Here is a 19,978-nt window from a genome sequence, read left to right as displayed (position 1 = left end):
CAGGACTGAGCGGCGGTCATATTTTGTACCGCTATGCGGTACATCTAGTTATTTTCACTATTGACTGACAATGGGTTACCATCGAAAAAATAGCCTGAAAAAAGCAACACTTACCCCAATAATGTTCGAATGCTGCTTACATCTCGTGACAGTGTGTCTTCAGCTGTGCTTCATATGCACCTTTCACTATAGACCAGGTTTTTCTTGGTCAGTGGCGTAATGCTTTTTAGATGGTGTAAGATAGCGATTTTAGATCATGCGCCAGACCACACCTTATGTCATTAATTGCCACACCCCTGGGCACATCGTGTAATAAAACAGAAGATAGGAGTGTAAGATAGGAGTGTAAGATAGGAATACGCTTTGAGTCATGATAAGAATACACCATGCGCTGCGTTTCTGATCGTCAGAATAGGGCCCTCAATTTAAAATGACCATAACCTCTTAAATAGTCAGTTATGCATTTGTGTGGGGATCACGTTCATTTTACTGATTCAATTTGTGAAAATGAAACATAGCTTCATTTTTCAAAACATGATAAAATTACAAAACCATCATTACTATCTGTACTAGGCATTATAATGCTCATTTCATGAGTAAGACCCAGGTATGTTTTGTGGAAGACAAAACTAAAGATTTAAAGTGCCTAGTGGTTGGTAAGGATCCATCTTGAAATGCGTATAAAAAAACAAACACATGAAACAGATGGAGCTCCAGTACAGTCACACTGTAAGATTAGACAACTTAAGCAACATTGCTGAATGACTTACTTTTGTAAAACAATTTATCACATACAGTCAACAATCAACATACAGTAGAAGGTGACTGGTATTTAGCAGATGCTTATTTCCAAAGTGACATGGACTGGCAGTGGCAGGTGCGGGAACTGAACCCAGGCTGGCAGATAGTCAGACAAACACTTCTGCTGCTTCAGCACAAATACAGATGGAATAACCCTAGATTCACATGCTTTCGTTGCGTTATTGCATGCCGGTGGGGTTTCCCGATAGTCGGGGGTGTGCACTACTCATGGTGTATGACTTGAAGCATAACAGTAATTTAATTAGCTGGACACCACTATTAAGTTAGGCAACGGATGACGTAAGCCCATGTAAAGTGAATGAGATGCGTCTCCAGCACTGCATTCAATGCAAGCGTGTAGGTACCGTAATACAGATGGAATAACTCTGCAGAGCTGCTGAGCAGCGGTAACGTCGCAGCCAGACAATTGGTCGACCCTGGGAATGCACCTCTGGTTTGATTCCCAAACCCACCCTTGCAAGTCCTTAATGCTTTGGGGAAAAAAGCATCTGTTAAATGCCAGTCAACTTTAAAGGGGAACTTGGCAACAATTTCAACTTAATAAATCCGTTTGGATGGTTAAATGGCCTGTTCCGGTGAAAATGGCTTTCCCCGCTCCCTCTAGTGTCCCCTGGTGGAAAACCAACCTTGCAACTTTGGAACTACCGTCCCGGTAAGAGAAGTGAGAAACGAGAAACTAATTTTAAATTGTGTCTCTTACCTTGTAACATCCATTGTTCTGCCGAACTTATGCTAACCATTTCACTAGCTTGTAAACAAATCCATGTGCTTTATCGTTACCTTTTTCCACAGTTTGAAATAGCATAATGCACAATTTCTCCAGCAGAGGGGGAAATATAGCTAATACTGCCAAGTTTCCCTTTAACTTAAACTTGCACATTTTGACAATACGGTCATCAGTGTCTTTCTTGATTGATTTAATCTGCAGTTCATGCATAACTTACATGATTTATATACTCCTAGTTAAAGAGTTTTCCTTATACGAAAATCCACAACACCATGATGCAAAGGTAACAGGTATGGCAATTTAAAAACATTCAAAGCAATCTGCAAGGAAAGACAGTTTTCATACATTAGTGATATTGTGATGGGTCTGCCCTTACTGCACTTCATAACTTCATACAGTTTTTGTGCTTCTTTGGTTAGAATTCTGATCTTGGAAGGATTTGGGATTCTCCAGCTCTGCGACCAGCTCTTGGGCCTCAGGTCTCTCCACAGGATCCTGACGCAGCATTCGCTCGATTAGCGCATGCTGCAGAACACACAGAGTTGAAAGAATGACTCCACCTGTCCACACTGGGTGACATTTTTTTGTATAATGACACAGAATAACTTAGACCTTCTTTCTTCACTGTGCCTGCAAAAGTCTACAGCAACATTTGAATGCCAGATTTAAACTAGATGTACCACATAGTGGTACAAAATATGACCACCGCTCAGTCCTGCACGTTCTCTCCGCAAAAATAAATCACGCTTGTCAATTTGTCTCCATCTCATACTCTAGCAACTTTTGTGTATGTAAATGAGTGTATGCATGTATGTGTTTGCTTTTGTGTATATGTGTTTGCTTTTGTGTAATGTGTGCTTCTGTGTGTGTGTGTATTTGTGTTTCTGCGCATGTGTATGAATGTGGGTGTGTCTGTGTACGTGTGCATCTGTGTTTATGTGTGTGTGTGCCTGTGTGTGTGTGCATGTGCATTGTGTGTGTGTTTTTTTGTTTGTGTGTGCGTGCGTGTTTGTAGAAATGTAGCATCATCCTCTACCGGCAACTATTTGCTCAACACCACCATCTACAGGCAGATTGGTGTACAGTCACTAAATGTACACATAAATTAATTTATTGTATGGCCCCCCATGAATGGAATTCCACTAAACTTGGCATGTATTCAGAGGGTTTCATAATGATCCTACACTTCAAATTTCAGTTTTGAACATGTCAGCCAAAGATACCTGCCATTAACAACGCCTCATTTTTGCTTTTTATTTGTAACTAGATGGTGCTATACTGCAAATGAGTGGTTATGGGATGGGTGGAGATGGCCCCTTGAGACCAACATACAAAAAAACGTGGTCATCCTAAGTCCTACAGTTCTCAATATATTCAATGATTCTGTGTCATCCTTGTGGGGCTACATGCCCACTAAGTTTCGTGCAGTCTTTCACTATTCTGGGAATCGCTGACACAAAATTACTGAAGAAAAAAAAATCCTGAAGAAAAAAAACCTCTGACTAAACTTATATGACTGCCGCTTTGCTAGCGTGGCGGTAATAATAAATTATATATATATATATATATATGGGTGACAATAACAAATCATTTCTAGAGCTTAATTATCAATGAGTCCTATATGTATATTTGGTCTGACAACGAATTATGCACATACAGTATGAAACAAATATTCCATTTTATGAAGAACTATCAAATGAGACAACGGGCATTATTTTTCACTTTAATGAACCAAGGTAAGTACTATATCTTCAGTGATAAACTAATAGCTACACTTACTTCAAAGCAAAACTGATCACGAAATTCCTCTGGAAACTTCCTTGTCTTGATATTTTTCCACATCTATGGGATAAAAAAAACAACTGATATTTTAATACTGATTTTCCAGAAAACAATGGCTATTAGAGATGACAAATGTAAATATCATAGCAACTGAAACACTTACCTCAAACTTTTCAGCCTTTGTTTTTATAGTCCAAAGTAGTTCAAAATAAATCAGACCTAGAGCAAAAATGTCCACTTTGCGGTCATATGTAGGCTGATTCATCTGTAAAGGTGCAATGACAGTAGTTAGTTTTGGATGTTGTAGTCTGGTACTCACGACTTTTATTCATATGAAATGAGTAACTTGTGTTGCACTACACTGCATTACCTGTTCAGGACTCATATAGGATCTTGTGCCTGTACGCTTTGTCCGTTCCAGTAAACTTTCATCATGGTCACTGTCTCCAACAGTCACCAGGCCGAAGTCGCCTATCTTCACCTCCTGATTTCTTCCAAACATGATGTTCGCGGGCTAACACAAGTAAGAAAATGATCAAATACTGAGCAGAAACATACAAGGGTACTAATAATACTGCAACAAATCTTGTTCTCACTAAAATTGTTTACTGAACTTGTAAATTCACACTGGATAACACCTGAAGTTATTGGAAGTACCTGTAGGTTAATGGCTTACTTTTAAGTCACGGTGGATGAGGTTTTGAGAGTGAATGTATACCACTGCTTTTACGATTTGCTTGGTGATGACAAGGGCATCCTGTCGTCTCTGTGAGTCTGGGTGTTCATTCTTTTCCTCGATCCACATTGAAAGTGTGTTGCCCTCACAGAGTTCCATCTTGATATACAGGAATGTCATGGTGGAATTGCTTCCTGAGCTGAGGTTATAATCACAGCTAAGTTCTCACACTCATAGTAAGTTTCATACTTTAAAAGATCAGATGTTCAATACAAGTTTTGCATAACAATTTGTATAACAATTGAAAATGTTGAAACATGAAATCAGTTTATACTGAGAATTTGATTTTTGGATGTTTATAATATAATATTATTTTTTCCCCTTCATCTACACCAGAGGAACATTCAATGTTATTCTGCTATAGTAATTCTATCGCGTTATGCAGACTTACTTTGAGGTGCTGTAACTGTCGGAGCCATCATATACGTATGCAGTGTTATCAATCCAGCATCCATGGTAACGCACTATGTTTGGGTGCTGCAGACGTGCCAAAGCTTTAACTTCTCGTTTGGCTTTTCTAAATAAAATGTAAAAAACCCCCAGAAAAAACAGTGACAAAACAAGTTTAAAGGAACCGTATGTAAAAAATGTATTTCAATTAATCATAAAATTGCCCTGATATGTCACTAGACATTAAGAAATCATGTTCATTTCAAATACTTATATCACTGACAACAGTAGTCTGGCCAGGATATTGTCATTTAAAAAGTGAAGTTGCAGCCCTCAACTGATGTTGATGTTGTCATGTTGTGTTTTGGCCTAATGCGCCACCCTCCACCTATCTACTAATCACAAAGTCAGTAGTGTTTCGTCATCCGGTTGCCAACTCTGCCAGTCAGAGGGGAGGGGAAGGGGATACACCGCTCTACAGTCATTTGAAAGTGATTGTAGTACCCGTTTTGGCCACAATCTTACATACGGTTCCTTTAATCTATCAAAATGAAAACCATGAAAGTGACACATTAAATTGTTTGTGAGTATAAGTTTTCATTAAAAAAAAAAATCATCACTTACTCTGTACTTTTTACAATCTTCACGGCATAATATGTCTCATCGCATTTATTTCGTGCCTTGAAAACACGTCCAAACCCTCCTTTGCCTATACGCTCTATTGATTCAAAGTCTTTTTCAAGTCTGCAAAATAAATTAATAACAATCATGCTTTGGTATTTCATATTACACTTTGCATGAATGTATAACTTGTGCTTAGTCAGTAGGAGGCCTCGTGCTCACTCACCTGGACTGGACAGCAACCTGACCAGTGAAATTGGTTGAGAGATTGGGGCCAGCCTTCAAAGCAGATATTTGAACATGTTATTAATGTTATAATAAGTCACAATGTGTTGAAAATGTCATCACTATTATTTATCACCGATTAATTGCTGTTGTTTTGATCTATAATTGTGTTTTACTTCAACAAATGTTTAGTAAATATGCATTGGTAAAACCTAAAGTACATAATATGCACATATATCAAGAATGTGATACCTCTTTACTTTTTTGAGGAGCATTGTTGAAATTTGGTGCTAATCTGCAAAAGAAGACAAGAAAACAACATTAGAGGGACTATTATGAAGAAAATTATGTAATGAATGTAGTAATGGATACTGGCATGTTGTATGCACTTGCATTCGTTTAGCCTTATTTTGTGCAGGAGCTGCCTCTTGTATCTGCAATAAACAAAAACAACAACAACAAAAAAAAACATTACAGAAATAGCCTAATCAAAACCAAACATTACCACATTAAAATAAATACCACATATAAAGTGCATTTTAAAACAATAAGTTCTCAATATGAATATTACTAACTTTGGAAGAGTTTTTGGATGACTCTTTAAAGATAATTGAGTCACTTGCACTTGCAGCCAGGCTTGTTGAGGCCCTTTCATCTTGTGATTCGCTAGGTCAAAATAGTACATATAGTCAATGGGTTACACTCACACAGAACAATCATATCCCAAATGATTAATTAATATGTGTTACATTATACTCACTCTAGTGTAGGAGTTAGACAGAGTGAATCATCTTCAGAAAGACTTGACTTGCTTGAAACCTAACATAAACATACATGGTAAACGGTGTATACTGTGGGATATACCGGTATTAAGGAATTATCTGTTAACACCACTCTCCTAGACTTCCACCATGGTTTGTGGTCGAGGTCTGATTTTTCAGTCCCGCGCCCGCCCGCTCCCGCAATATTCTGTCCCGCTCCCGCATTAATGTGTCATTTTTTATGTAACATGATGTCCCGCTCCCGCCCGCTAAAGCCTGCATGCAGGAGGGATAGCCTATTCAGTTTTTCTTTCTGTCTCTCAAAATGAGCACACATACCTGAGAAAGACTCCAGATGTCTGATTTTCTTGGTTCTGAATGTAGGCTAACAACAGAAGTAAGCCTAGTCTAGTGACCTTTTCCTCTGTCATGCTTTCGATTTCGAGTTTTGACAATGAGCAGCAGGAACGAATTGAACCCACGTGCTTGCTATTCATCAGTTATGCTTAAACCCTGTTTTTTAATGCTGCCTAACAGAACATCCAGCTGAACTATAGTTATGTACACTACTTGAATAATTTCCATATTTAAATTTTACGCACATATTTAATTTGCGGGAGTGCAGTGAATCATCTGTTTGTCCCGCACCCGCGAATGCACCTCTCTCATCCCGCCCGCTCCCGCAAAGAGCTTTCAAAAGTTGTCCGTTCACACCAGGACCGGTGGGGAAATCCGGTGAGTTTTGTCATAGAGCTCCGTTTCTCGAGGTCACAGAGTACTGTCGGTATGAAAAAAACGAAAACAATCGTTTTTACCTAGCTTGAGTTGCTACAGCCAGCTGCGAATCCAACCAGGCAGCTACAGCGCTACACTCTGGGGGCATGTCCGTGAGCCCCCATGTACATGCCCACAGAGTGTAGTGCTGCAGCTGCCTGGCTGTGTCAGCTGCTGGTTGTAGCAACTCAAGCTAGGTAAAACCGTTTGTTTTCATTTTGTTTCGTACCGACAGTACTCGGTGACCTGGAGAAACGGATATCTATGTGAAAACTCGCCCGATTTTTCCTTTAATTCATCTTAATGAACAGAAGTCATTCATTTTCTAGGAGAGCCAGCATCTCTTGGTGGCCAGCAGTGGTGAGGATACTTCCTCTTTGGTTCAAATATTGGAAGCAGGGCTATGATTTACAGACCCCCCCCCCCCCCCTTCAGTCAACATTTAAAACATAAACGTTTTTGCCTTCAAACAAATAGTCAAATAGTTTGAGACAGAAACTGATCTTGGAAGTTTCAAATGTTGCACAGTAACATATTCCTTGCTCACTTGCTCAATGAAGTTTCAGGCAAAACGGTTTTCCTGAGACTTGATGCCTTTCCATCTGATCTCTAATACCTGACCCTGACAGCTTTTCGTCTGAGGCCGTTTCACCTGATGTCGTTTTACCTGACACAGATTTTCCTGACACTGTTTCAACTGACTGTGTAATTCCATAAACATGACAGGTTTTCCTGAGATGTGATGCCTTTTCATCTGATGTCTGACACCCGATTCTGACATCTAAGGATGTCCTAATATGTACACCATAGAGGAAAGATGATGATAAAAGGTTTTGTGTTGAAGTCCATCGGCTTCTATGAAGACAAATGTGATGAATGCTTACCTGACTGTTCCATTGAGACTGGTCTTGAATCTTACTCCATGCCACCTGAGCAGCTTGCTGCTTCGCGTCTTTGGCTGTCCTAGCGCAGCCTTCCGGATACTCGACCCCACCTATTACTACTTTGTACACAAACCTGTAGATGAATCCAATGTAGCTTGTTAGTGCATATAACAGACAACGCTTTCTGAAGCTTCAACGCACAGAGTTGCTTCACACAATTCACACTGCTGATGAGTTTCGACAAGTTTTGAAATGCTTGAGTAAATGTCTCACTGTGTATCAACTTACTCAGGGTTGTGAGATGGCCCTCTTTTCTCCACCAGCTTAAAATCATGTGTTAGCTTCTGCTGTTGACAATGATGGTTCAATATCCCTATGAAGTTAGCCTGGTGAATATCACTGCTGAGATCTTTTGTAGGTGTAACCCTCATATGTTCAAGGTTATTGCTGTACAAGGGAGGCATAAGAAAGGACAGACAAGTGAATTACAAATGCTCAGCTGTGATACTAACATTTGTAACAGTTTAATGGTCTGACAGGATTATAGATGCACACTAGATGAAGTCACAAAGAAAGTGTGTTTCTATCTGTTTCCTACAACTGATGGTGATGATCAACTGTGACACTCAGAGTTTTCCTCTGGGTCTTTTTGGGGGAAATAACAAAATTAATACCATAGTACAGTACAGTACCTTAGATCAGAGGCACTATGGTTTGACACCTCTTGTTGTCTGGAGTTATGCCCATTACAATGGCCCTCTATGACCTAAAAAAAAAAACAGTGAATGTACAGTATAACTAGAGACATGAGCAACAGCTAGACGAATATTCATCCTTACATGCTTTCCCATAAATACTGTTAGTGTTTACCCCTTGCTCTTTTAAGATCTCTTCGTAAACAAGCCTTGCAGCCTTTTCTCTGGCCTCCTTCTTTGAATTCCCATAAGCCTCAGGGTATGATTTTCCATCAGAAACATACTTGCAGCACCTATGACCACATAATTGCCGTTAAGTAATAAGAAGACCATAGGCCCACTTGACAAGGAAGTGTATCACATGCTTTAGGTCAGATTTAATAGAAAATAATGTTTCATACTTACTGTGGTGTGCTGACTAGGCCCACTCTTGTCGATTCAACAGGCTTAAAAATCACTCTGGTCTTGTGGCTGTGTTCATTCAGCCAACACTGATAATTGGGTTGGGTAATAGAGACCGGGATTTCTGATGTCTGTGATGTTGTCGAAGTATTCTGTACAGAGGTCAAGCAATTCAACAATAACAATGTTAATCCAATCTGTTTACCACCTACTACACATAAGATCAATGATGGCCATTTGACTTGATCTGTTATCATATTTCTCATTACACAGGCCTGGTTACACTTGACATGACAATAGCTATAAAACACTCGATACTGTGACCGCAGAGGTGAAGAAAAATGAATGTAATAATCTTACAAAATCACTGCTCTCCATGTGCTGCTGCAGGTTTTCAAGGGCCTTTTGGGCAGCATTTTCCTTCGCCTCTCTCTTATTTTTCCCAACTCCCTCTGGGTAAGATGTACCATTCACTACAGCCCGCACAGTAAACCTACAATAACATAATTGTGCTGGTCAAGTATAGCAATTAATAGGCTAATAGTTGTTATGAAAATAAGAACATAATTGTAGCTAGGCCTACTGGTCAAGTACACGCTCCATCATGCGGTCTTTCAGCCAACCTAGTTTTAGACAGGCAGTAGCTTGACAACCTACGTTTTAATATGGTCCGGACCCGAGACGTCCACCTCCACATATTGCACTAGGACTCTTGTCTTCTGTCCGTATTCGTTTAGTTTTGCTGCGTAATTCATCAGGTCCACCAACTGCAGGCTATACCGTGGGTTAGAGTGATAAACAACAGCTTTACTTGAGCCGAGTAATAACAAACAAAACAATTGCAAAATATGCTTTCTTCTACATGTCATGATTTACAGTTGTATCGAATATTAGCTACACGTGTCGTAGCCATAGACAGTAAAGGTCGTAGCCTGTGTTGTCACATATCCTGATCAGCTGTCATGTTAGCTGACACAGTAACAGCAGCAGCAGCAGCAGGAGCGCGTATCAGCTCCCTCAAATACACGTGCAACTTCCAAGCATTAATGCAATAAAACAATCAGTTAACTTACTGTACTTCATAAAATCGTTGCGCAACACCAACCCCCTCAATATAGTGTGGTACTTTATCTTTGAGCGACCCAACAGCGCCACTTTCGTTTACTTTCTTAATCTAACTTCTAAGTTTCGATTTCCGGAAAAATGTGCCTGTGTGGGACCAATCAGGACAAAGAGGGCGTGACTAAAATCTGTGAGGGTCTGTCAAACAGGTTTGTTGCTGTTAGACATACGCTTACAGTATATTCCCTTATTAGACATTCTCTGGTATATTGCAATAAGTTATCGCAGTGACATATATATATATTTTAAATGGACTGCCAGTGCCTCCTGGGATTTGGTGTCATAGTTATAGTGTCAATACACTATACCCCCAACCTGCAGTCTCCAAAAAGCACTATTCAAAATTCTGTCAACACAGCGCTGATTAGGCTACAACTAATAGATTTGTGTGAACAAAGCATCCATTCATATTTCCTCCACATTTATTGAAAATAACATTGACATAATTATTGAAGTATCCCAATACAGAAAATCAAAGAGTTTATTAAAATGCTGCATATAGGTAGGCCTACATGATATTCATACAATTAAATAATCAATTTCATTTAGATAAAAAAGAGGCATGGGTAAAAACACATAGGCAACAATTGTTATAAAATGTGTCTGTTTTCCTGACCTCTTCTAGATACAGTATTCTCCTATGATGTGCAAAACCCTTTTTCAAGATCTTTCACCAGGTAGGGATCAGTTTCCTTTAAAATCTCATAGAACTTTTCCTGAGCCCGTTCTCCTTTCCTACTGAGCATGACGATCAGAGCATGGTTCTGAGAGACACTAATTCTTTCAGCCTCCACGGTCTCCCTCTCCACGGCATTCAGTATGCCGCACCCCTCCAGCTGGATGAGAACAGAAGTGGTGGACAGCCGAGTCTCCAGCTCAGCCTTATGTTTGTTGAAGAAGTTCAACTCTACAGAGAGTGAAAGGATGGAATTTATTATGGAAATAAGTTTCAAGTTTCAGTATATTATTGTCATATACAAACTTAGCATAGAGAATCGATAGACCTTTTCAAAAATTGTTGAAAGACCAAACTTTTTTCATTAGGCTATTGATTGAATTGACATTATTGTTTATTATTGCTTAATGTAGTCTTACCAACATTTCAAATTGTTCATCGTTAATTTTAACTATTGTATTGATTTTATTTGTATGTCACTTAGGAAAAAAAGTGTCTGCCAAATCCCATAACCATAACCATACAGTATTGTCTTAGACCCAGCTCATATCTACAAAGTGTTGTAAAATTGGAGGTAAATTAAAAACAGTATTTGAATAGTCATTTTAAAAGTTTGCAAGATATGTAAGTCATGAATTTTACTAGGTAGTTGTAGAACAGTGCAGTGAAAAACGACCAACAAAAACAGTAAAGAAGTATGTGGTTGAGGATCCAATCATTATGAAATTTGTAGGCCTATATACCTTATGTAACAGTAGAGTCTATGTGTGAGTGTGTGTGTGTGTGTGTGTGTGTGTGTGCGTGCGTGTAAGTGTTAGTCTATGCAGTTCAATAGCCTGATACAGCTTGCAGAGAAAAAAACAAAAAATCTGAACCTGCTGGGATGGGTGCGGATGTACCTTTCCCCCCTGCATTGGAGGTGTGTGAAAAGACTGTGGATGGGGTCGGGGCAGATCTACTGTGCTTTCCTCCTGCAGCGCTGGCTATTGCAATCAAATCAAAATGTACAAGTTTACATGATCACAAGTAATGCAATTAGCCAATCGCAGAGGCTGCAGCTAACAACTCTGATGCCATTCATTTAGTGATATTGTGAATTAAATCCTTACTGCTTTTCACAGAGGATGCCCACTTCTGATCTTGACTAGAGCTCAGACCACTGAAATGGAGGGAAAATACAGCAAGTTAAAGCTACAAGACATACAAATAACACCTACAAAATTACAACATGCCCTTTAATTTGCAGCAAGAACACATTTGAATAATGTTTTCATGGCCCTTGTTTGATTATCTGCAAAGTATTTTTCAACACAAATAATTGGCGGTTAGACCCATCTCTACCTCATAAGTTATGTCCCAACAAATCACATGGAAAGCGTTACTCAAAACAGACAAAACTTCAAAACATCCTGACAATGACAAAGGCTGTTATTTGTACATGTATGTCACAGCTTTAATATCATACATGTTATCATTAAGTTCACAAGCTAGCTCTTGGTAACTTGTTCTTGTATTTATCTTAAGTTTATCTAGATTGTTTTTTGTAACAATACACTTTCCATTCTCTCAGTGATAACACTGCTCTGCTTTGCCTTTGCTAATATAATATCTAGTTAATTCCCCATAAACAGTATAATCCAATAGTAGATTAATTGGTTTTAGAGACCCAAAAATGGTGACTGATTGAAGTTGCATAGTGATTTATCAGCATATTCCTGTCCTATACACAAAATATGCCCTCTAGTTTAATAATTTTCCTTGTCGGTAATCATGGTTCCTTACCATTCACCAGAACAGACTTTTACTCGCAGGGCCTATGAAAAATAATGTAAAGATATCACAAAATAAGCCACGTAAAGACCATTTGAATATTCATCCTAACATACTGGTTTTTGGCTGTATTTATTTTTGTGGTGTTTTTTTCATACCAGGTAAGCAAGCTTTGCAGCTTCCTCTTTGGCTTTCTGCTTTGATTCCCCATAGCCCTCAGGGTATGATTCCCCATTAGAAACATACTGGCAGCAACTAAGATAACATAATTACCATAAAAGTAAATTAAACCCACTTTGACAAGAAAATGTATCACACACTCTGGTCTATTATCTGACTTAAGAGGAAATAATGTTTTACTTACAATGGTGTACTGGCTGCGCCCACTCTTGTCTTTTCAATAGGCTTATAGGTCACCCCGGTCTTCTGGCTGTGTTCATTGAGCCAGCACTGATAATTGGGTTGTACTATTTTGGCTGGGGAAGAACTCTGCAGGAATTATAGCAATTCATAATAATGGGCATAAACATATCAATGTAAAGGTGCTGCACAGATGACAAATAATGGTCATCTGACTTAATTAGGTTATTTGTTAACAGGTATTTTTCATAAAATAGAGCAGGGGTCTCAAACACCCGGCCCGCGGGCCAAATCCGGCCCGCGTCCGGCCCAATTCCGGCCCGCGACGTATGTCAAAATAATAATGTAATTCGGCCCTTGAGACTTTTTAATTGTGACAAACAACGATACTGATTAAAATAGACAATAGTTCCAAGTACGGTGACAAATCTCATTTGTACTCTGCTCCACTATGTGCTAGACATCCAGAGCTTCATTCAAACCCAAAATCGCTGCGCAAAGTTTTCAGGAAATACTTGTATTACACGCGAGAAACACAAAGACGTGCATTTGTAATGACGCGGAAGCGATGCAGGCCATAGTGTTGCATAAATTGAAGCAGAAATTAAGCAGAAATAGGCCTACACCAAATGTTGAAAAACGTTTACGTGTGATAAAGTCTTAGGTAGGCTATGTTATTCACCTATTCTAAATCTGAAGGAGAATATCCTTTTGGAGATTATGATCGATCGTCTATTGAATGGAGGTGCATCACACGCAGATGCACCTCCATTCAATAGACGATCGATCATAATTTTAATATTAAATAAGCATACCATGCTTATTTCGACCCTCTGCCCAACATAGCTTGGAGGTTGCAGTGGTAATCGTGATGATAGTGTCCGTAATGGACGTGGTACAGACAGCATGGTAGAAATAGGGCTCTAAACTACAAAGTCACCTGCAATATGATGCGAACTTCTGGGTACTCAGATTACCCGCGATAGGAACTGATTTAACCAGAATACTTTATTGTAGGCCTTGTGGTTTAGAAACCATATACATCTTAGGTGTTGGTATACATCTTAGGTGTTTTCCTGTTAATTTGTTATGTGGGTAATATGAAAAAAGTAAAGTAAACCTGCTCAAATATGTTCATCCAGTATTTATTGAAAGATGCATAATTTGAGGTGCTTGCCATCCAGTGGCAAATTAGATGGGTAAATTTACCCCCTTCATAAACTTTTTGTTTTACTCAAAGATTTTTACATTTACAGTAGGACTTTATCTCTGACCACTTTCAAGCCATGGCCTTTTGACATTTTGATATAAAAATCCAATGGTGTTGCTTAAACTATTTTTATTTGGTGTGAAACACACACATACCTGTTTTTATGCTTTTCATTTGTTTTATAATTTGTATTAATATTTATTTTATAATTATTTTATTTATAAGCTAAGGTTGCTAGCACAGGTGTCTAAAACTAGATAAAAACACTTGCACTTGCTGTTTGCAGTTTTGTGTGGTATTTGAAAAAAAGAACATTGCATTTTCAGAAATAGCCGGCCCTCCAATCAGATGACGTTGGCAGAATTGGCCCCCAGCTCATTTGAGTTTGAGACCCCTGAAATAGAGAGTACTTGTGACCAAAAGGTATCCCTTTAACGACATGATGCTAAGATGAATGAAATGAATGAATCCAATGATCTTACAAAGCCATTGCTCTCTTTGTGCGGCAGCATTCCCAGGGCCTTAAGGGCAGCATTTTCCTTGGCTTCTCTCTTATTTTTCCCAACTCCCTCTGGATACCGCTTGCCGTTCACAATAGCCCGTACAGTAAACCTACAAGAACATACAGTGCGATTGGTCAAATGCAGCCTCCACCATGTCGTCTACAGCCAACCTTGAAGCGGATGGGGAGCGTGTTGCTGACGGAGAGGATGGGGCTTGCTTGACCACCTACGCTTTAGTATGGTCCGGAGTAGCCTTTTCTTCATATTGCACCTTCACATGTTCCTTTTGTCCATACTCGTTAAGTTTTGCAACGTAATTCATTAGGTCCACCAACTGCAGGCTTTACTGTGAGTGGGGGATCGCTCTACGAGAGACATAGGGAGAGTATAAAATTACCTTTATTCACGAGTGATGATTAGGAATATATGGATCAGGTATGACAGCGGTGTATGAAAAGAAATGTAAATATTGTTGACACGTTCTCAGCTGTCAGCTTAGCCTGTGTAGGCTCTCTTGAAAACAAACGTGCGACTTGCCAACTAAGGAATATTCACTTACTGTACAAATGCAGCACCAAATTTCACGACGTGGCGCGGTTACAGTCTTTCTTTTACTGTCTATGGTTACAGTCTAATTTTCTTGTGTTTCGATTTCCGTGAAAGATGACGTCTGAGAAGGAGGCGTTACTGAATGGCCTCTGACAGGTTTATTAAAATGCTGCATATAGGTAGGCCTACATGATATTCATACAATTAAATAATCAATTTCATTTAGATAAAAAAAGAGGCATGGGTAAAAACACATAGGCAACAATTGTTATAAAATGTGTCTGTTTTCCTGACCTCTTCTAGATACAGTATTCTCCTATGATGTGCAAAACCCTTTTTCAAGATCTTTCACCAGGTAGGGATCAGTTTCCTTTAAAATCTCATAGAACTTTTCCTGAGCCCGTTCTCCTTTCCTACTGAGCATGACGATCAGAGCATGGTTCTGAGAGACACTAATTCTTTCAGCCTCCACGGTCTCCCTCTCCACGGCATTCAGTATGCCGCACCCCTCCAGCTGGATGAGAACAGAAGTGGTGGACAGCCGAGTCTCCAGCTCAGCCTTATGTTTGTTGAAGAAGTTCAACTCTACAGAGAGTGAAAGGATGGAATTTATTATGGAAATAAGTTTCAAGTTTCAGTATATTATTGTCATATACAAACTTAGCATAGAGAATCGATAGACCTTTTCAAAAATTGTTGAAAGACCAAACTTTTTTCATTAGGCTATTGATTGAATTGACATTATTGTTTATTATTGCTTAATGTAGTCTTACCAACATTTCAAATTGTTCATCGTTAATTTTAACTATTGTATTGATTTTATTTGTATGTCACTTAGGAAAAAAAGTGTCTGCCAAATCCCATAACCATAACCATACAGTATTGTCTTAGACCCAGCTCATATCTACAAAGTGTTGTAAAATTGGAGGTAAATTAAAAACAGTATTTGAATAGTCATTTTAAAAGTTTGCAAGATATGTAAGTCATGAATTTTACTAGGTAGTTGTAGAACAGTGCAGTGAAAAACGACCAACAAAAACAGTAAAGAAGTATGTGGTTGAGGATCCAATCATTATGAAATTTGTAGGCCTATATACCTTATGTAACAGTAGAGTCTATGTGTGAGTGTGTGTGTGTGTGTGTGTGTGTGTGCGTGCGTGTAAGTGTTAGTCTATGCAGTTCAATAGCCTGATACAGCTTGCAGAGAAAAAAACAAAAAATCTGAACCTGCTGGGATGGGTGCGGATGTACCTTTCCCCCCTGCATTGGAGGTGTGTGAAAAGACTGTGGATGGGGTCGGGGCAGATCTACTGTGCTTTCCTCCTGCAGCGCTGGCTATTGCAATCAAATCAAAATGTACAAGTTTACATGATCACAAGTAATGCAATTAGCCAATCGCAGAGGCTGCAGCTAACAACTCTGATGCCATTCATTTAGTGATATTGTGAATTAAATCCTTACTGCTTTTCACAGAGGATGCCCACTTCTGATCTTGACTAGAGCTCAGACCACTGAAATGGAGGGAAAATACAGCAAGTTAAAGCTACAAGACATACAAATAACACCTACAAAATTACAACATGCCCTTTAATTTGCAGCAAGAACACATTTGAATAATGTTTTCATGGCCCTTGTTTGATTATCTGCAAAGTATTTTTCAACACAAATAATTGGCGGTTAGACCCATCTCTACCTCATAAGTTATGTCCCAACAAATCACATGGAAAGCGTTACTCAAAACAGACAAAACTTCAAAACATCCTGACAATGACAAAGGCTGTTATTTGTACATGTATGTCACAGCTTTAATATCATACATGTTATCATTAAGTTCACAAGCTAGCTCTTGGTAACTTGTTCTTGTATTTATCTTAAGTTTATCTAGATTGTTTTTGTAACAATACACTTTCCATTCTCTCAGTGATAACACTGCTCTGCTTTGCCTTTGCTAATATAATATCTAGTTAATTCCCCATAAACAGTATAATCCAATAGTAGATTAATTGGTTTTAGAGACCCAAAAATGGTGACTGATTGAAGTTGCATAGTGATTTATCAGCATATTCCTGTCCTATACACAAAATATGCCCTCTAGTTTAATAATTTTCCTTGTCGGTAATCATGGTTCCTTACCATTCACCAGAACAGACTTTTACTCGCAGGGCCTATGAAAAATAATGTAAAGATATCACAAAATAAGCCACGTAAAGACCATTTGAATATTCATCCTAACATACTGGTTTTTGGCTGTATTTATTTTTGTGGTGTTTTTTTCATACCAGGTAAGCAAGCTTTGCAGCTTCCTCTTTGGCTTTCTGCTTTGATTCCCCATAGCCCTCAGGGTATGATTCCCCATTAGAAACATACTGGCAGCAACTAAGATAACATAATTACCATAAAAGTAAATTAAACCCACTTTGACAAGAAAATGTATCACACACTCTGGTCTATTATCTGACTTAAGAGGAAATAATGTTTTACTTACAATGGTGTACTGGCTGCGCCCACTCTTGTCTTTTCAATAGGCTTATAGGTCACCCCGGTCTTCTGGCTGTGTTCATTGAGCCAGCACTGATAATTGGGTTGTACTATTTTGGCTGGGGAAGAACTCTGCAGGAATTATAGCAATTCATAATAATGGGCATAAACATATCAATGTAAAGGTGCTGCACAGATGACAAATAATGGTCATCTGACTTAATTAGGTTATTTGTTAACAGGTATTTTTCATAAAATAGAGCAGGGGTCTCAAACACCCGGCCCGCGGGCCAAATCCGGCCCGCGTCCGGCCCAATTCCGGCCCGCGACGTATGTCAAAATAATAATGTAATTCGGCCCTTGAGACTTTTTAATTGTGACAAACAACGATACTGATTAAAATAGACAATAGTTCCAAGTACGGTGACAAATCTCATTTGTACTCTGCTCCACTATGTGCTAGACATCCAGAGCTTCATTCAAACCCAAAATCGCTGCGCAAAGTTTTCAGGAAATACTTGTATTACACGCGAGAAACACAAAGACGTGCATTTGTAATGACGCGGAAGCGATGCAGGCCATAGTGTTGCATAAATTGAAGCAGAAATTAAGCAGAAATAGGCCTACACCAAATGTTGAAAAACGTTTACGTGTGATAAAGTCTTAGGTAGGCTATGTTATTCACCTATTCTAAATCTGAAGGAGAATATCCTTTTGGAGATTATGATCGATCGTCTATTGAATGGAGGTGCATCACACGCAGATGCACCTCCATTCAATAGACGATCGATCATAATTTTAATATTAAATAAGCATACCATGCTTATTTCGACCCTCTGCCCAACATAGCTTGGAGGTTGCAGTGGTAATCGTGATGATAGTGTCCGTAATGGACGTGGTACAGACAGCATGGTAGAAATAAGGCTCTAAACTACAAAGTCACCTGCAATATGATGCGAACTTCTGGGTACTCAGATTACCCGCGATAGGAACTGATTTAACCAGAATACTTTATTGTAGGCCTTGTGGTTTAGAAACCATATACATCTTAGGTGTTGGTATACATCTTAGGTGTTTTCCTGTTAATTTGTTATGTGGGTAATATGAAAAAAGTAAAGTAAACCTGCTCAAATATGTTCATCCAGTATTTATTGAAAGATGCATAATTTGAGGTGCTTGCCATCCAGTGGCAAATTAGATGGGTAAATTTACCCCCTTCATAAACTTTTTGTTTTACTCAAAGATTTTTACATTTACAGTAGGACTTTATCTCTGACCACTTTCAAGCCATGGCCTTTTGACATTTTGATATAAAAATCCAATGGTGTTGCTTAAACTATTTTTATTTGGTGTGAAACACACACATACCTGTTTTTATGCTTTTCATTTGTTTTATAATTTGTATTAATATTTATTTTATAATTATTTTATTTATAAGCTAAGGTTGCTAGCACAGGTGTCTAAAACTAGATAAAAACACTTGCACTTGCTGTTTGCAGTTTTGTGTGGTATTTGAAAAAAAGAACATTGCATTTTCAGAAATAGCCGGCCCTCCAATCAGATGACGTTGGCAGAATTGGCCCCCAGCTCATTTGAGTTTGAGACCCCTGAAATAGAGAGTACTTGTGACCAAAAGGTATCCCTTTAACGACATGATGCTAAGATGAATGAAATGAATGAATCCAATGATCTTACAAAGCCATTGCTCTCTTTGTGCGGCAGCATTCCCAGGGCCTTAAGGGCAGCATTTTCCTTGGCTTCTCTCTTATTTTTCCCAACTCCCTCTGGATACCGCTTGCCGTTCACAATAGCCCGTACAGTAAACCTACAAGAACATACAGTGCGATTGGTCAAATGCAGCCTCCACCATGTCGTCTACAGCCAACCTTGAAGCGGATGGGGAGCGTGTTGCTGACGGAGAGGATGGGGCTTGCTTGACCACCTACGCTTTAGTATGGTCCGGAGTAGCCTTTTCTTCATATTGCACCTTCACATGTTCCTTTTGTCCATACTCGTTAAGTTTTGCAACGTAATTCATTAGGTCCACCAACTGCAGGCTTTACTGTGAGTGGGGGATCGCTCTACGAGAGACATAGGGAGAGTATAAAATTACCTTTATTCACGAGTGATGATTAGGAATATATGGATCAGGTATGACAGCGGTGTATGAAAAGAAATGTAAATATTGTTGACACGTTCTCAGCTGTCAGCTTAGCCTGTGTAGGCTCTCTTGAAAACAAACGTGCGACTTGCCAACTAAGGAATATTCACTTACTGTACAAATGCAGCACCAAATTTCACGACGTGGCGCGGTTACAGTCTTTCTTTTACTGTCTATGGTTACAGTCTAATTTTCTTGTGTTTCGATTTCCGTGAAAGATGACGTCTGAGAAGGAGGCGTTACTGAATGGCCTCTGACAGGTTCAATAGGTGCATTCAGAGCACCTCGGAATGACAAGGACCGCCCCCATGGCTACTTTGTTTTTCCGAC

The 19,978-nt window shown here is 39.1% G+C and overlaps 2 protein-coding genes across 2 annotated transcripts in view; both read right to left on the bottom strand.

Annotated features, from left to right (window-relative positions):
* The window catches only part of LOC143124753 (uncharacterized), a 31,633-nt gene extending 11,758 nt beyond the window's left edge, over window positions 1-19,875 (bottom strand). The window contains exons 1-30 of the mRNA XM_076286460.1: window positions 19,763-19,875; window positions 19,434-19,568; window positions 19,183-19,312; window positions 17,495-17,619; window positions 17,289-17,385; window positions 17,143-17,174; window positions 16,471-16,520; window positions 16,261-16,344; window positions 15,342-15,594; window positions 10,250-10,256; window positions 9,893-9,993; window positions 9,477-9,593; window positions 9,180-9,312; window positions 8,823-8,971; window positions 8,593-8,710; window positions 8,415-8,488; window positions 8,011-8,169; window positions 7,723-7,855; window positions 6,064-6,122; window positions 5,879-5,969; window positions 5,697-5,737; window positions 5,556-5,598; window positions 5,305-5,357; window positions 5,082-5,201; window positions 4,459-4,584; window positions 4,008-4,206; window positions 3,702-3,845; window positions 3,495-3,596; window positions 3,329-3,391; window positions 115-2,074 (exon numbers count right to left, since the gene is read on the bottom strand). Coding sequence (XP_076142575.1) covers window positions 1,940-2,074; window positions 3,329-3,391; window positions 3,495-3,596; window positions 3,702-3,845; window positions 4,008-4,206; window positions 4,459-4,584; window positions 5,082-5,201; window positions 5,305-5,357; window positions 5,556-5,598; window positions 5,697-5,737; window positions 5,879-5,969; window positions 6,064-6,122; window positions 7,723-7,855; window positions 8,011-8,169; window positions 8,415-8,488; window positions 8,593-8,710; window positions 8,823-8,971; window positions 9,180-9,312; window positions 9,477-9,593; window positions 9,893-9,993; window positions 10,250-10,256; window positions 15,342-15,594; window positions 16,261-16,344; window positions 16,471-16,520; window positions 17,143-17,174; window positions 17,289-17,385; window positions 17,495-17,619; window positions 19,183-19,312; window positions 19,434-19,525 — 3,030 coding nt within the window. The 5' untranslated portion in view covers window positions 19,526-19,568; window positions 19,763-19,875 and the 3' untranslated portion in view covers window positions 115-1,939. The remainder of the gene's footprint in view (window positions 1-114; window positions 2,075-3,328; window positions 3,392-3,494; window positions 3,597-3,701; window positions 3,846-4,007; window positions 4,207-4,458; window positions 4,585-5,081; window positions 5,202-5,304; window positions 5,358-5,555; window positions 5,599-5,696; window positions 5,738-5,878; window positions 5,970-6,063; window positions 6,123-7,722; window positions 7,856-8,010; window positions 8,170-8,414; window positions 8,489-8,592; window positions 8,711-8,822; window positions 8,972-9,179; window positions 9,313-9,476; window positions 9,594-9,892; window positions 9,994-10,249; window positions 10,257-15,341; window positions 15,595-16,260; window positions 16,345-16,470; window positions 16,521-17,142; window positions 17,175-17,288; window positions 17,386-17,494; window positions 17,620-19,182; window positions 19,313-19,433; window positions 19,569-19,762) is intronic.
* LOC143124159 (interferon-induced, double-stranded RNA-activated protein kinase-like) lies at window positions 10,346-15,330 on the bottom strand. Its single transcript, XM_076285505.1, has 9 exons — window positions 15,020-15,330; window positions 14,691-14,825; window positions 14,440-14,569; window positions 12,752-12,876; window positions 12,546-12,642; window positions 12,400-12,431; window positions 11,727-11,776; window positions 11,517-11,600; window positions 10,346-10,848 (listed from the first exon to the last, which is right to left on the bottom strand). Exons 2-9 carry the CDS (start codon window positions 14,780-14,782, stop codon window positions 10,580-10,582), a joined length of 879 nt encoding a protein of 292 aa, XP_076141620.1. The 5' UTR covers window positions 14,783-14,825; window positions 15,020-15,330; the 3' UTR covers window positions 10,346-10,579.
* Window positions 19,876-19,978: the final 103 nt, after the last annotated feature.

Source organism: Alosa pseudoharengus, unplaced genomic scaffold (assembly GCF_046254945.1).
Source record: "Alosa pseudoharengus isolate Yale_2024_CS ecotype anadromous, Long Island Sound unplaced genomic scaffold, YU_APseudo_1.1 YU_APseudo_1.1_scf_15, whole genome shotgun sequence".
Lineage (NCBI taxonomy): Eukaryota > Metazoa > Chordata > Actinopteri > Clupeiformes > Clupeidae > Alosa > Alosa pseudoharengus.
Note: the sequence above shows the minus strand (reverse complement) of the source record. Positions and strands in the feature narration are given on the sequence as shown.

Excerpts from the sequence above, each read along its gene's own strand:
- LOC143124159 (XM_076285505.1), bottom strand. The coding sequence starts at position 14,782 with ATGAATTACGTTGCAAAACTTAACGAGTATGGACAAAAGGAACATGTG. Across the intron at positions 14,570-14,690 it reads ACTCCGGACCATACTAAAGC|GTTTACTGTACGGGCTATTG; the intron begins GTAGGTGGTCAA and ends ATGTTCTTGTAG. Across the intron at positions 11,601-11,726 it reads GGCATCCTCTGTGAAAAGCA|CCAGCGCTGCAGGAGGAAAG; the intron begins GTAAGGATTTAA and ends TGATTGCAATAG.